General features: G+C 31.5%; 1 protein-coding gene across 2 annotated transcripts in view; it reads left to right on the top strand.

Moving 5' to 3' along the window:
- The window catches only part of tmem266 (transmembrane protein 266), a 95382-nt gene that overhangs the window by 919 nt on the left and 78187 nt on the right, over positions 1–16276 (top strand). For both annotated transcript variants that reach the window (XM_051099430.1, XM_051099428.1), the window contains exon 2: positions 5698–5811. In XM_051099430.1, coding sequence (XP_050955387.1) covers positions 5798–5811 — 14 coding nt within the window. In that variant the 5' untranslated portion in view covers positions 5698–5797. The remainder of the gene's footprint in view (positions 1–5697; positions 5812–16276) is intronic.

The raw sequence follows: 16276 nt of genomic DNA, 5'->3' as shown, positions 1-16276 counted from the left end.
CTTCATCCAGTAGCTCCTCTAGGCCTGGGAAACACAAGACACGTCTTCCATTTTCACATGTAATAGGCTACATTACAGTGCGCATCTGATGTTGTGTTGATGAGGAGTTCTTGATCTGACGAGTGAGGTTGCAAGTGGTTTAGAGACGAGCGTCAAAATGACACGACGTGGTCCCATTGCCATGTTCCCTGCGTGTGTTTTTGCTTTCATATATCAAGTTCACCACTAAACTTCTCATAGTGCCGTCTACGAACTTGTTCTGTAGGTCCATTGTAGATCTTTGGGCACGTGGTCAACACAACAAATCCAAATGAGCATTGATGTGAGACGTGCCTGATTCAAATCAGTTCAGTGAACCAATACTTCTTTCGTTGTATTTATCGTTTTTAATCTGGAAGATGTCAACACATCAAGCACTGCAGCTTGAGAAACGCTCGATTAGCCTACACGACCTGATTTTCCCCTCAGCTAGTATTTGAGAGTGGTGAAAATAACCAGCATATGCTGGTTAGGTAAACCAGCATAAACCAGCAAAGGACCAGCTTAAACCAGCATCAAAACCTACCTAACAAGCATCCCAGCATCAAAACATACCTACCAGCATATGCTGTTTTTTTCACCAGGGCTACTACTGATTTGAAGACAACTGAGGAGTACACAAGTGGCAAATTGTGAGGTAAAAGACGGTTGGGGGGTAAAAAAAAATGTGTATTTTTGTTTACATATAGGTAGTGTTTTTAAAAAACGTAGCTTAAAAGTTAGATGCTAGTCTGAGTGCGTAAGGTAACCATAGCAACAACAATATTGCGCGGTTTATCGGACTGTACGTTGGCGAAACGTTAGCTTAAAAATATAATACAAACTCGTTATTTTTTCAGTGTAAGAAGTATGAAAATGTAGCTATGTGCACTATATCACCACAAAACATAATTAGTGTGAGAAGAAGCTCGTAAAAATGCAGAAATTCGTTTGAAAAATCAGGAAGGCTTCACAGGTAACGTACTTAAATACATTAGTTAACATGACGAATGAATAATTCTAATGTTAATTTCAACATTTAACAACTAGTGTATTGTTTAAATCAAACATTATGTTAATATGCGAAGTATATTGTCATTGTGACCCTGGACCACAAAACTAGTCGTAAGTAGCACGGGTACATTTGTAGCAATAGCTAACAATACATTGTATGGGTCAAAATGATCCATTTTTTTTTATACCAAAAATCATTAGGATATTAAGTAAAGATCATGTTCCATGAAGATACTTTGTACATTTCCTACCGTAAATATATCAAAACTTAGTAATATGCATTGCTACGAACTTCATTTGGACAACTTTAAAGCTGATTTTCTTAATATTTAGATTTTTTTGCATCCTCAGATTCCAGATTTTCAATATCTGTGTTTGATGTATAAACCATACATCAGTGGAAAGCTTATTTGTTCAGCTTTCAGATGATGTATAAATCTCAGTTTCGAAAAACTAAACCTTATGACTGGTTTTGTGGTGCAGGTCATATTACGCTGACTGTTTTTTTAAGGTCATCTTAAAACCTGTGTCACCTGTGTGATATGCGAAAAGCTTTATTCAGGTTAACAGTATTATTTAATGACTCTACCTGATTACATTAGCACAAAAAACAACGAACATAATTTTTATGGGTCAAATCAGGTAGTTGCATGTTGTAACTCCTTAAGGTAACGCTTCGTTTTAGATAAATTCACGTTTATTTATAGGGACTTAATGTTTCAAAATATGTTTTAAAATCAAGAGTAGCAAAATATTATTAGAGGTGACTGGCAGACTGTACAGTTATCATGCAGATAATACAATACAGCAGTTAGTTCATATAATATCATTTTATAATGTATAGGGCTGTTGTGAAGGATTTCCAGTGAATTTTGCTATTTATTTTTAATTTTTATATTAATGTCCATTAATAAACATTATATAATGTTTAAAAGGTCAGAATTTAAATATGCATTTAATTATGAATATACGGGAATCCAGGACCAGGTGTTATACTTTCAAGTCTTACAAAAAACTGCATATTAAATATTAAATATTTCCATCCAAAAAAACAAAACAAAAAAACAACAACAACTGATCAATAAACTCATTGACTTCTTGCATGCCCCAGTAGTTTTCACAATAGAAACTTTCCATTAAATAATCTATAATAGGCTTTTTCCGCTAAATATTAACACTAAAATAATTATTAAAAATAATAATCATTTGTGAAACAGCAAAAAAAGCTAAAAAATAACATTAAATATTGTTTTGGTTCACAGAAATTAATTTCATTACATATGAAAGACATGCAAACAGCTGAAAATAGTTTAAAATAGTTTGGAGAAATATAAATATATGTGACCCTGGACCACAAAATCAGTCGTAAGTAGCATGGTTATATTTGTAGCAATAGCCAACAATACATTGTATGGGTCAAAATAATTAATTTTTCTTTTAAGTCAAAAATCATTAGGATATTAACTAAAGACCATAAGTATTTTTTACTTTGTTACATTTCAGCACTTTTTGCCTAAGTAAGAATGCTAAAACGAACCCTCACGTCTTTCTCTCTCCTCTACCTTGTCCCACTTCCATCTATTCAGACTTCCTGTCTCACTGACCTGTGTACGCTGTGCCTTATTTGGCTTAATATGATTTGTCTTGTGTACTAGTTTCACCTCGTCCCCCAGCCTGAGGTAATACCTCTTGTAAAACCGCTAGAGTTTGAGACACCAGCGTTTGTCAGGCGATGTCAGTAAATGAAGCTTTCATCACAGCACTTCAGTGATTGAAGCCGGTGGTAAACGAGCGCTACGGACCATTCTGTTTATTGATGCCCGTCCATACCGAGGTTGACAACTTCATCGCACCTTGACACGAAAAAGGGCAATCGTAGGCAGTCTGAGCTTTGTGTAATGCTTAGCCTGCTGAAAATCAAGCTGTCTGTACAATAATAACCTTTTTTCTTTTTTTTTTTTGAGTCGAGGTTGTTATTAAATGTGAATGAAGCACTATGCACTCAGCTCACACATGCATACCATATGTAGGACAGTATGAATTCTGGGAATTCAAAGGGCCGGTCTTCGCTTCAAGAATATGTCTTGTCCTGTTTGAGGGACCCCTTTTAAAAGGGTCAAAGAAAGTATCAACGAATACTCTTTAGCTCTCTGTGGTCCCTTTTGTTTACATTATCCCATATGAAAAAAAAAAAAAAATTAGGAAAAATATTTTTAAAAACATGATAAACTATTTATAAAAATGTAAAGATATTTCAACATATATAAAAATTGCCAAAAATATATATATTTGCTAAAATATGCTTCAAAATACATTACCGGTGAAATGTTTTTTGGACATTAAGATTTTTAATGTTTTTTTAAAGAAGTCTCTTCTGCTCACCAAGACTGCATTTATTTGCTCCAAATACAGCTAAAAGCAGTAATATGGAAATATTTTTACTATTTAAAATAATTTGAATATATTTGAATATATTTTAAAATGTAATTTATTCCTGTGATCAAAACTAAATTTCAGCATCATTACTCCAGTCTTCAGTGTCACATGATCCTTCAGAAATCATTCTAATATGCTGATTTGCTGTTCAAGAAACATTTTTATTATTATTATTATTATCAATATTTAAAACAGTTGAGTACATTTTCTCAAGGTTTTGGATGAATAGAAAGATCCAAAGATCAGCATTTATCTGAAATAAAAAGCTTTTGTAACATTATACACTATACCATACTGGAGTCAGTATTATTTTTTTAATTATAGAAATTAATACTTTTATTTTGCAAGGATGCTTTCAATTGATCAAAAGTGATGAGAAAGACATTTATAATGTTACAGAAGGTTTCTATCTCAGATAAATGCTGTTCTTATGAACTTTCTATTCATTAAAGAAACAAAATTCTAATTTTAAAAAAATTCTTCTACGTAATGATAATACTAATAATAATACATGTTTTTGAGCAGCCAAATCTGAATATTATTACTTAATGAAGAATGATGCTAAAATTTCAGCTAAAAATCACACCAATAAATTACATTTTAAATATATTTAAATAGAAAACAGTTATGTTTTTAATAGTAAAAATATTTCAAAATTTGACAGTTTTTGCTGTACTTCACAGAAGAGACTTCTTTGAAAAACATTAAAAATATTTTGACTATTTTAAAATACATTTTCTACCAATATTTTTTTTATTTTTGCACTTTTTTGTATGTTTTTGAAAATATATTTTAAAAATATATATTTTTAAAAGCATTTTAAAATATATTTGCCCTCCATATATTTCAGTGTACAAAAATACATTCACACATTGTCACATTTGAGGAAAAACATTATTTGTTGTCTATAACACAAAAAGCAAATAAACAAACAATATATTTATATATAAAATGAACATTATTGAATCATTATAAATCTAGTTTAAATTTCATCCTCATTTGTGTTTAGTATAAATATAGGCAAGTGTAAGTTTGAAAATATGCTGTATTTTCTTGCCTTTTGAAAAATGAAGGTTGAAAATAATATTTTATATTCAAAAATATTTGTAGCTTTTTTGCTATGAGCATTGTTCATTTTGTGAAATGGGTTATTAAAACTTGTTCGACTGGTTCGTTGAATAGAATCAACTCTAAAGAATCTTTTGTTCGTGTTCGACTCAGTGATCCATGAACTAGTTTAGTGAACAAATGACTTTATATTGGTTGATTCTTTTTAGTTAATTGGACTTAGTGATTTGTTCATGAATTAGATTGATTTATTTGTGATTCATTCATGAATCAGACATGTTCTCAGATGTCAATGATTCAACACATGATTGTCATATCTATACCTATTACACTAGACAGCATTTAAAGTGGATCAAACTATTCATCAAGGTTGTTCTAAAACCAAAACAATACCCGTTCTTGTCTTAGGATGACTTTGAACTTTTTTTATCCACTTCAAATGTTGACTGCTATATATTTTTTTTAGTCATTTTCTAACAACTGACCGTGTCGAAAACATCTGTCGCTAGTTCGGTTTCATCGTGACTTTTGTACCTCACAAAAGAGGGAAGATTATCAACTTGAAAAAAACTTGTAATGTAGTGCGCAATTTGTAATGACTATTTTTAATGTGTTGTTGTTTTTGAAGCCTATAGGAAAAGACTATATGGAAAAGATTCCTCGAAATGTTTAGAAAAAAAAATTCTCAGAGAAGGATTTAAAGAAAAAAAAACATGATTTTTGTTTCGGCGTAAACTACTCCTTTACACCCTCTAAATGCAGATTGGTTTCTAGTGTACCCACTTTCCAGGTTTATACCAATACATCTTCAGATATCAAATATTCTGTTAAATGGAGTATGTAGCTTTGCTGAATCGTAGCTTTAACGGTTTCTTCGCTTGATTTAAGTCACAGGTCACTGGTGAAACTGTGAAGTTAAGCGAGTATTTGATTTCATAACAGATCCAATATCTCCCTTCATTGATTTTATTGCATAAGCGACAATTTCATCGCTCCGCAAGGATAACTGTGTCACAACTAAACTAGATGTTCATGCATTCATAAACACGTGGTGAATTTCATTTTTAACACACACACAAACACACACACAGTAGTTGCTAATATGCCTTTACTTTATATTATAATGTGTGTAAAAATAATTTGATCTGCTTTTCTTTTCAGGTCTGGTATGAGTGAAGTCGCCTCCGTCTAGCACAAACTAGAGCTCACGTTTGAGAGAGTCGAAAGAGGACAGCCATCAGCGTTTGCTGCACATCCCACCATGAGCCAGCCACAGTGAGTGTGCAAGCTACATCCTACCTGCTTTATACGGATGTGGAGTGCAGTGTGAGAACGCCGCTGTGTGTATCGTGCACAGGAGAGTGTGTTCAGTTGTGTGTGTGTGTTTACACTAATTATGCGTTTAGACTTTTCTGTCCCCTTTGTTTGGTTTGAATACTTTTTGGAGTGAAGATTTGTTTGTGTAACATTTGTTGGAGAAGTTTTTGGTGTATTTAATTTTTTAGATTGTGGTCATTGAGCGTGAGTTATATGATTTGTTATGATTGGTCAAAACAATGATTTGTCAAACAAGTCTCGTCCTATCAAAAATAGGTCACAGATTCAGTATTATTAATATTGGTACTTTGTATTGTGATTACTTCTGTATACACTGCCATTCAAAAGTTTGGGATCAGTAAGATTTTTAATGTTCTTTAAAGTCTTATGCTCATCAAGGCTACATTTATTTGATAAAAAAAAATATAGAAAAAACAGTAATATTGTGAAATATTATTATGATTTTAAAATACTGTATTTTTTATTTTAATATTCCTGTGGTGCAAAGCTGAATCAGCATCATTACTCCAGTCTCCAGTGGCACATGTCCTGATTTATTATCAATGTTGGAAACAGTTTTGCGGCTTCATATTTATTTGGAACCTGTGATACTTTTTTCAGGATTTTTTTTTTTAATTTATAAAAATAACAGTATTTATTTACAATAGAAATCTAACAGTATATAAGTCTTTACTTTCGCTTTGTATCAATTTAATACATCCTTGCTTAATAAAAGTATAAATTTCTTTAAAAAAAGAAAGAAAAAATAATTTGCTGACCCCAATTTTTTGAAAAGTAGTGTATATTGTTACAAAAAAGATGTGTTTAAAATAAATACTGTTCTTTTAACTTTTTAATTCATCAGAGTATCCTGAAAAAAAGCATCACAACTGTTTCCAACATTGATGCTAAAAAATCAGCTTGCATCACAGAAATAAATTATATTTTAAAGAATATTAAAATAGAAAATGATTATTTTAAATGTCAATAATATTTCACAATATTACTGTTTTTTTTCTGCATTTTTAATCAAATAAATGAAGCCTTCTTTAAAAAACATTAAAAAATCGTACTAATCCCAAACTTTTGAACAGCAGTGTATATCATAATCGTAAATATTAAAATAAAAACTTTGTGGTCCGTAAGACTTTGAAAAAGTGTTTTGTTTTCTTATGCTCACCGTGGCATTTATTTTTTATCAAAAATACAGTAAAAACTATGAAATATTATTACAATTTGAGATAACTTTTCTGTATTGTAATATATTTTAAAATGTAATTTATTTCTGTGATGCAAAGTTAAATTTTCAGCATCATTACTACAGTCTTCAATGTCACATGATTTGCTGTCGAAAACAGATATGTTGCTTAATATTTTTAGGAAAGCCATGATACATTTTTTTAAGGATTTTTTGATGAATAGAAAGACAGCATTTATTTAAAATCTGTAACTTTTGATCAATTTAATGCATTCTTGCTAAATAAAAGTAGTAAAAGTATTTTTGACCCCAAACTTTTAAATGGCAGTGTAAATGTCTTTTAATTTTTATTAGCTTATTTATCATGAACGTAAACATACAATGATTGTTAGATGATTTTTGAGCCATTAACGTTATTAAACGGGACAGAAACAGGTTTCCCTAACAGACCCCCATCTGTCATTGGTCACTGATAGCCCCGCCCCCCAGAATCTCACCAATGATTAGTTACCATTGCATTTTTGGGCTGGTCAGGATGCAAGATATGACTGAATTAAGATTTTAACAATAAAAAATGACATCACCTACAGATAGACATTAAGACATCTTTCTTGACAAGGTCAATCCAGCCTATACCGTTCTTAATTCACTTGTCATCGTCAGCAGCTGGAGTCGCAGTGCTTCTCGATCGAGATCCATGTGTGTGCTCTGCAGCAGGAGGAGTGTGATATCGTAATTTATAGCCACACACTGTTCTGCAGTCAGGCGCTCAGCGTGTCCTCAGATTCATGTGGAGAATGCGAGATCCTATCTGCCCTTTCCACATCCTTCCAGCACACAACTGTTCCAGGATCAGCAGCACAGATGCTGACTTGGCCTTCTTGGGTGAAGTCTTCATGACGTTACTTCTGCATTACATTCTCACACAGAATCAGGCCACCTTACCCAATTTAATTTGGTGCAAGCGAAAATGAGTCTGTGAGGTATAGATGTACTATCTATTCAGTATAGTGCATTGTCATGTGGCTGGTGTTGATCACTAAGTCTCTTAAATGTTAAGTTCATTGTGGACTTCAAACATGGACTTACAGTCCAGTATAGTGAACAAGGGAAATCTCATTTGTATTCGTAGGTATTTGTATGCAAAATGCATATGTACATTTTTGTACATTTGTGTAGGCGCTGAAATAATAGCAAATATAATAGCAACCTGTCGAAATGTAAACTTCTAAAACTTGTAAAATCTCAGAATCCAGTCATAAAAATGGAATTTACTGAAAAACATGGAATGTCACGGAATTTGGGATAATTAAATCAAAAGTAGGTCATTTCACTTAAATCAAAACGTGATATGGAATAGTGTCTGTGAATATTAAGCTGCAAAAATACTATTAAAAATGTGAATCCTGCATGTTCTGCGTGTCTCTGTGTGAATGAATGGCGCAGACATGTGGTTTGTTTACTACACACACAGTTTTCAGCCTCTGCCACCCCAATATTTGAGTAGATGAATACATAATCTCTAGAAATGCTCTGTGAGTCACTTCATGAAGGTCACATCATTTACAAACAGACACTTAAAAGTCTTCACAGCAACCTGTCAAAATAAAAGTTTGGTTTAACTTGAAGAAACTGTGACAGAAATATATTACATAATATAATTATAGTACTACTGCTACCAATAAAATTATTATTAAAACATTATTTTTAAGGAATATTTACCAGAAAAAATGTTTTTACCAGAATTTATTTACCACTACACAACATAATACACAACAGTATTTCTGAAAAATAAATTATTAACCATTAAAATGGAATCTAGAAAATTGTTGGAAAACTGAATTTGAGAAACATATAATGTAAAATGTATTTCATAGAGCCTTAAAAGTGTAATTTTTGTTAAACTTTTAATAAATTGCTGTTAAATTGTGTACATTTCATTATTTCAATTAATTAAGTTTTTTTAATTCATATTTTTAATTTAACTATTAAAAGAGATTCTAGAAAATTAAAACAGAATCTAGAAAAATTACAATGGAAAAAAAAGAATTTGGAAAAAAGTAAAACGGAATTTTGGAAAAATAAAATGGATTTCATAGTGCCCTAATAAACCCTTTTATGTGTGTAAAACTTTACAGAAATACATATGCTTACAGATCCTTGGATGCTGAATAACAGTAGCCGCTTTTCCACTATCGGGCCGAACCGTTCTCTTTGCTTAACCGTTCCGTTCCGCGCCGATTCGGGCCAGTCAGCACGGATATGGTTTCATTTTCCACTGTGGTGCTGATAACGGAACTCTTTGGAATGTAAATACAAATGCGTCAGTCGTTGCCTTCATAACGCAACTGTAATGTAAACAGCGATATGGACGATGATCAGATATTTCTGTTTTTTGGGACTCCTTTTTTTATCTGATATAACAGAAAAAAAAGGACACAACTCGTGGCGCAAAAAATAAAATAAACAGAAGGCGACGACAGGTATAACGTACCAACAAATGCTGAGGGGATATGCATGCTAGCGGAGACAGACACAGAAGGTAAAAAGCCTTTCTAAAAATACTACATTTAGTGACAGTATTAATGCATGAGCTATGAACGAAGCGTAGCTGTTTACTTGGCTGTTTGATCAAATAGCGTGCTTCCGCTTAGCACACACATTCTATCAGCACGGTTGTCTAACCATGCCGAGAATTCCGGGCTGAGAACGGTTTGTAATCATGCCGTGCCGTACCAGGCTCAGGTGGAAACCTGACCTTTCTAAAAACCCTTCGGCCCGATAGTGAAAAAGCGGCTATACAATCGCATCATATCAACAGCACCTAAAACATAAACACTTTTATGTACGTAGAACTTTACAGTCATACACAGGGCTCTATGCTTGCTTTTCTTTTAAGGAGCACCTTGTAATCAATCAGTTAAAAAATTTGCCTTTACATTACGAGGTTGATATTTTACTACTTAAAATGATTTACAAGGGAATTTTGTTTTTACCTTTGTAATCATTTTTCTAACTTGAGTAAAAGTGAGTCATCTTTTATGCCAATTTTTCCTATATTTTATAAGCTTTTTAAAATTTCTCATTTAAACAACAGAGTAAAAACAAGTAGAATAAGTTACCAATTAAATGAAGCACAGAAAAACACGAAAGTGGCTTGTAGGTGTATTTTCATATGTTTAATGAGACTCAGAGGTGGCATGAGTACATTAAAATTCATAACTCATGTGGAGATTAATGTTTTAAATATAAGATTTTGAATATAGAAATATTAAAATGATTGAAATAACTGAAAAGATACTTTAAAAATGAAGCTAAAACTGCCAGTAGGTGGCGGAAAGTCACTGATTTAATTACTGAATCATTCATTCATTTGATTCGTTCGAACGGCTGATTCATTCAGGAATAAAGCAAGTGACTGTCTTTATGAATGGGAAATTGAGTCATTGACTCACTAGATTCGTTTAAAAATGCACGATCATTCATGAATGAAACACTGCTGTGTTTGATGGAGATGTGCAGTGGCTCAGTTGTGACTTGTTTCAAACTATTGTTGACAACAAAATAAAGCAAAATCAGGCAATAGTGTTATTGTCAGACAATGTAAGTCATTTAATAATAACTTATTGTTTATTTAACTGTTGTGTTAAATCAATATCTCATTTACAAACTCAGTGGCATTGCATTGACAGTGTCTAAAACGTAAACTCTTTTATGCCTGTACAACTTTACAGAAATACATGTTTACAATCCTTTGATGCTGGTTTAGTTGATAAATACACAATAGCATCATACCAACACTGCCTAAAACATAAACACTTTTGTGTATGTATAACTTTAGAGATGTACAAATATTTACAAACTATTTTAAGTTGTTGATGTTGCGTCTGAGATGTAAAACCTTTCATGTGCAATTTTAAAGATGCGCAAATGTTTACAAATCATTTGCTGTTGGTAAACATCTTATCATGTCTAAAACATAAACCCTTTAGTTTATGTACAACTTAATAAACATACAAATGTTTACAAATCCTTTAATTTGGATGTTGTTGATAAACATGCAGTAGCTTTTACAAACCCTTTGATGTGAATTTTTCTGATAAAGATGTAATAGCAGTGTGTCAACAGTGCTTAAAACATAAACCCTTTTAACTTTACAAAAAACAGTTTACAAATCCTTCGATGTTTATTGTGTATTATGTTTATGATATTGCCAAACGTACAGTATCAACCTGTTGACAGCATATAAAGCATAAATCCGTTTACTATGCATAAAAGTGCTTAAAACATAAACCCTTTACAATAAGTATCACAGCACTTACATAACATAAAACATAAACCGGATGTACAAATGCTTCCAAATCCTTTAATGTTCATGATTTTGACACGTTTATGCAAATGTCTTAAAATGTATACAAGTGTGCTTAAAATACACTCTACATATAAATACCTAAGAATGAGATAACATTGATTGAATGGACTGTACTTCTATCCCTCACAGCCTTGTTTCCGTTTGTGTCAAATTAAATATAGTGAAGGAATATTAATCAAGAATCATCTCTGAAGTACATCCAATACTAGCACTGGTGTCAGTTTGTATATTGTATTATGAAGAAGTGCTCGGTGTGTGGCCCTCACAGGAAGCTCCTGTATTCTGATGGCAGTGGTTTCGGTGTCCAGGGAGAGGAGGAGAGGGAGGTTTGGGAGGTTGGTAGTGAATGCAGAGTGGATTACTTCAGCTGCCGTCTTTGTTCATCAGAGCTGCGCTTGTGTACTGTGCATTCAGAGCGAGTCTGAGACACGGGAGTAAGCAGCAGAGAATAACATGATACATTCGACTCAATTACACACCACAGGATAGATTGCAAGATTACCGCAAAACTCCTTATATTAAATCAAACCAAAACCACCATATGAATATTATTTACACATGCAGCATGTATTGCTGATCTTGTGTAGTGAGAAATAGATATACAAATGATTAAAGCGTGGAAAGTCAAGATCGCCAGGATCTAAAGATGTTTATTTCACAGCTGATTGTTCAGGAGCATCGTTACAGAAAACTTTTTTTTAATCTGCATGGTGAATGCCATTTTCTTTACTGTTTTGACATATTTTTTGTTTCAGCAAAGTTGGAATGAGAGACTATTCAAATGAGTTATTTTTAAATAGCATTAGTATTTTAGTAATTAGCATTAGTAATTTAGTATTTTAAATAGCATTAGTAATTAGCAGTTTTAGTAATAGCAGCTTTTTCACAGCAGAATTTGCTACTTGATGTTGCTTGTCCGGATGTAGTGTTTTTTTTATTATTATTATTATTTTTAACACTGAGCTCTAAAAACTAGCATATATGAGCTAAACCCAACAAAAGTACAGTTTAGGTCCCTAAACATTTTGGCTAATGCAACACTTGCCACTTTTGTTAAAATAACTTCACAAACATCCCACAAAGTCCTGTAGACTTACTTTTTATTTTTAAAAATATATAAAGCATATTACTATATTTTGATGACTTTATTTTATGGTCAAGAAAAAAATATTTTTTTCAGATAAGCTGTTACTCAAGAGGGTCTCCTGATTTTATTTTAGTTTTTAGTTATTGATGATCTTAGAATTCCAGTATATTAAAGAAAAAATATTTAGTTGATCTTCATTTTTTTAATTAGAAATAATGTTGGTAACAGGGTTGAACATGATTTGTTTTAAAATATAAATTTATATTATTTGTCTTTGTGTTAGAAAGGATTCAGATCAACTTGGACATTTTTATTTTGTTACATTTAGGGAAAGTCATGTGGTAACAGGGTTGCACACACTGAAGACACAGTTTAACTTTTCCATGTTTTTAATTAAGGTTAATATTTGGAGATAGATATTTAAAAATATTTTTTTTTGGTTAATTAAGATTAATTAATAATTTGCCTCGCTGATATGACCCTGATTTATAATTTCTCATATAAAATATAGAAACTACACTTAAATGGGTAACAGTGTTGATGTTGTATCCTAAAATAAGCTGTTACTCAAGAGAGTCTAGTTATTTGGGAGAAAATGCTGATTTTTAGTTACTGATGATCTTAGAGTTTTCATATATTAAAGAAAAAATATTTTTTATTTTTTTATTTTTATTTATTTTTTTTTTGGAAATAATGTTGGTAACAGGGTTGAACACAATATTACTTGTCCTTGTGTTAAAAATAAACCAGAACAACTTGGACGTTTTCATTGTTACAAGTCATGTGGTAACAGGGTTGCACACACTGTAGACACGGTTTAACATTTTCAAATGTATTTATTAATTAAGGTTATATATAGATATAGATATTTAAAAAATAGATTTATTTGTTAAATAAGATTAATTAATAATTTGTCTTGCTCATATGGCCCTGATAGATTTTTTTTAATATAAAATACAGAAACTACACCTGAATGGGTAACAATGTTGACATGGTATACCTAAAATAAACTGTTTTTTCAAAGGTTGTGTCTAGTTTTTTATTTTTAAGTTACTGATGATCTTAGGATTCCCATAAATTAAAGAAAAATATAAAAATATAAATATATAGAAAAATTTTTTTGTTGTTGTTGTTGTTACAAAATATTGGTAACAGGGTTGAGGAAGATTTGTTTCAAAATCTATAGAAATAGAATAGAATTATATTATTTGTGTCAAAAATGATATAGATCAACTTGGATCAACAGGGTTGCACACACACTGTAGACACAGTTTAACATTTACAGATGTTTTTAATTAAGGTTCGTTAATAATTAGATTATAATTAATTAATAATTTGCCTTGCTGATATGGCCCTGATTAATAATTTTTAATGTAAAATATAGAAACTACACCTGAATGGGTGTTTATATTTTATCCTAAAATAAGCTGTTACTCAATAGGGTCTAGATATTTGGGTAAACATGCTGATTTTTAAGTTACTACTGATCTTAGAATTCCCATCTTTGGTTGATATTTTTTATGAAATAATGTTGGTAACAGGGTTGAACACGATATGTGTCAGAATATAAAAATAGAATTATATTATTTGTCTTTATGTTAGAAAGGATACAGATCAACTTGGACATTTGTTGTTTACACATTTTTTTCATGTGGTAACAGGGTTGCACACTCACTGTAGATACAGTTTAACATTTTTGACACAGTTTAACATTTTGATAATTAAAGTTAATTAATAATTAGAAATAGATATTTAAAAATATATATATTTTTGTTAATTAAGATTAATTAATAATTTACCTTGCTGATATGGCCCTGAAGTGCCTTTAAGCATTAAAGTATGTTTGTCTTACTGGTGAGATGCGAATGACTGATGCATGACTAAGAAATAACAGATTTTTTAAAACTTGGCCACCCTTGCAGGTGCTGCTTTGTTGAATTTATTTTTGTGTCAGTTTTTTGTCAGATATGTCAAGGTTGCTCTTTTATAACCCTTGCTTTTTGAATTCGCATCAGAGGATGATGTGACACAAATAATGTAACCAAATTCGGCCCATATATATTTATGATAGCTGCAGTGAAGTAACTGAGGTTGTTCCACAGACGTGCTTCAGTATTTTCTGACAGTGTTTAGATCATTATCTGGTCCTGTTATTGTTTGCATGTGTCTTTCTATTCACTACATAGGTGTATGTGTGTATGTGTGAGTGATTGTGCACACGTGCATGCATACTCATGTGCTCATGTTTTCACACACGCATGCTTACATGCACTCTGACACACCCTGAGGACGCCTTTGTGCTTGAAACAGGTCAGCTAACATTTAGCCTCCGCTGTTCTGTCTAATGAGGTCTGTCTTGTTGTTTTGTGCAAAAGCTGATCATTTTCTCGTTGTGACATTCAACATTTACAACACAGTCCTCTTTGCTTGTTCTCCTTGAAGACTATAGTACCATCCAATTTAACTAACAGTCACTGTTTTTGATTTCACCATATAACAATTACACAGTTAATCTGCTCATTTGTCATATTCATATAGCTCATGATCTTCAGATGCAGTAATATAGCACTTTCCATAAACAGGGTACAAAACACTTAAACATTTTTTTTTCAACAAATAGTAAGTAAAATGAAATGCTTCCTTTTCAAAAAATGTAGATTCTCTAAATCAGGAGGGCATACTCAGTATTACCTGAGCTGTTGTATATTTCATTCATTTTAAATGACATTTGCCCTTTTTTCAACCCTGTTACCGAATATCCTAAATTAACCTGTTACTCAAAAGACACAAGCTATTTGGGACAAAATTGTAACTGTAATTTAAAGAATGTTACATTTTTGTAATTGGGGGACAATCATGTGGTAACAGGGTTGCACACACCATAGGACACAATTTAACATGATCATTTTTAAATTATAAGAATTGATAATTGATTTGTTGTTGATCATTTTTTATGATAATGTTAATAATGTTAGTAACAGGGTTGAACACAGTTTGTATAAAAAAAGACAAAAAACTGTTGTCTGCGTGTAAGAAATGATTTATATCATGTTACTGCTTGGATAATGTAATTTAAAGATAAATGATAAAAATGGATAATTGATCATTTGTTGCTGATAATTTTTTTCTTACAAATAATGTTGGTGACAGGGTTGAACACGATTTGTGTCAAAATGTAAAAAAAAGATAAGTTGCCTGCGTGTGAGAAATTATTTATATCATGTTACTACTTGGATATTGTAATTTAAAGAATGTTACAATTGAACATTTAATTTTTTTTACATTTTTTAAATTAAAAAATTATAATTTCTAAATTATAAAAATTTATAATTTATCATTTGTGGGTTTTTTTTATTAATAAATAATGTTGATAATAGGGTTGAACACTATTTGTGTCAAAATGTACAAAAAAAACATTTGTCTGTGTGTGCATGTTACTACTTTAAATAATGTTACATTTTTGTAATTGGGGACAACCACATGGTAACAGGGTTGCACACACTGTAGGACACAATTTAACTTTTAAAAAAATGTATCAAAAATGTATCATTTTTAAATTATAGCAATTGATAATTGATTTGTTGTTGATCATTTTTTCTTAGAGATAATGTTGGTCACAGGGTTGAACACGATTTGTCAAAATTTGTGTAAAAAACATTTGTCTGCATGTGAGAAATGATTTAGATCATGTTACTACTTGGATAATGTAATTCAGAGAATGTTACTTTTTTGTAGTTCGGGGACAATCACATGGTAACAGGGTTGC

The sequence above is a fragment of the Labeo rohita genome, chromosome 25 (genome assembly GCF_022985175.1).
Source record: "Labeo rohita strain BAU-BD-2019 chromosome 25, IGBB_LRoh.1.0, whole genome shotgun sequence".
NCBI classification, from domain to species: Eukaryota; Metazoa; Chordata; class Actinopteri; order Cypriniformes; family Cyprinidae; genus Labeo; species Labeo rohita.
The sequence above is the reverse complement of the archived record's forward strand: the minus strand, read 5'-3'. Positions and strand labels throughout refer to the sequence as shown.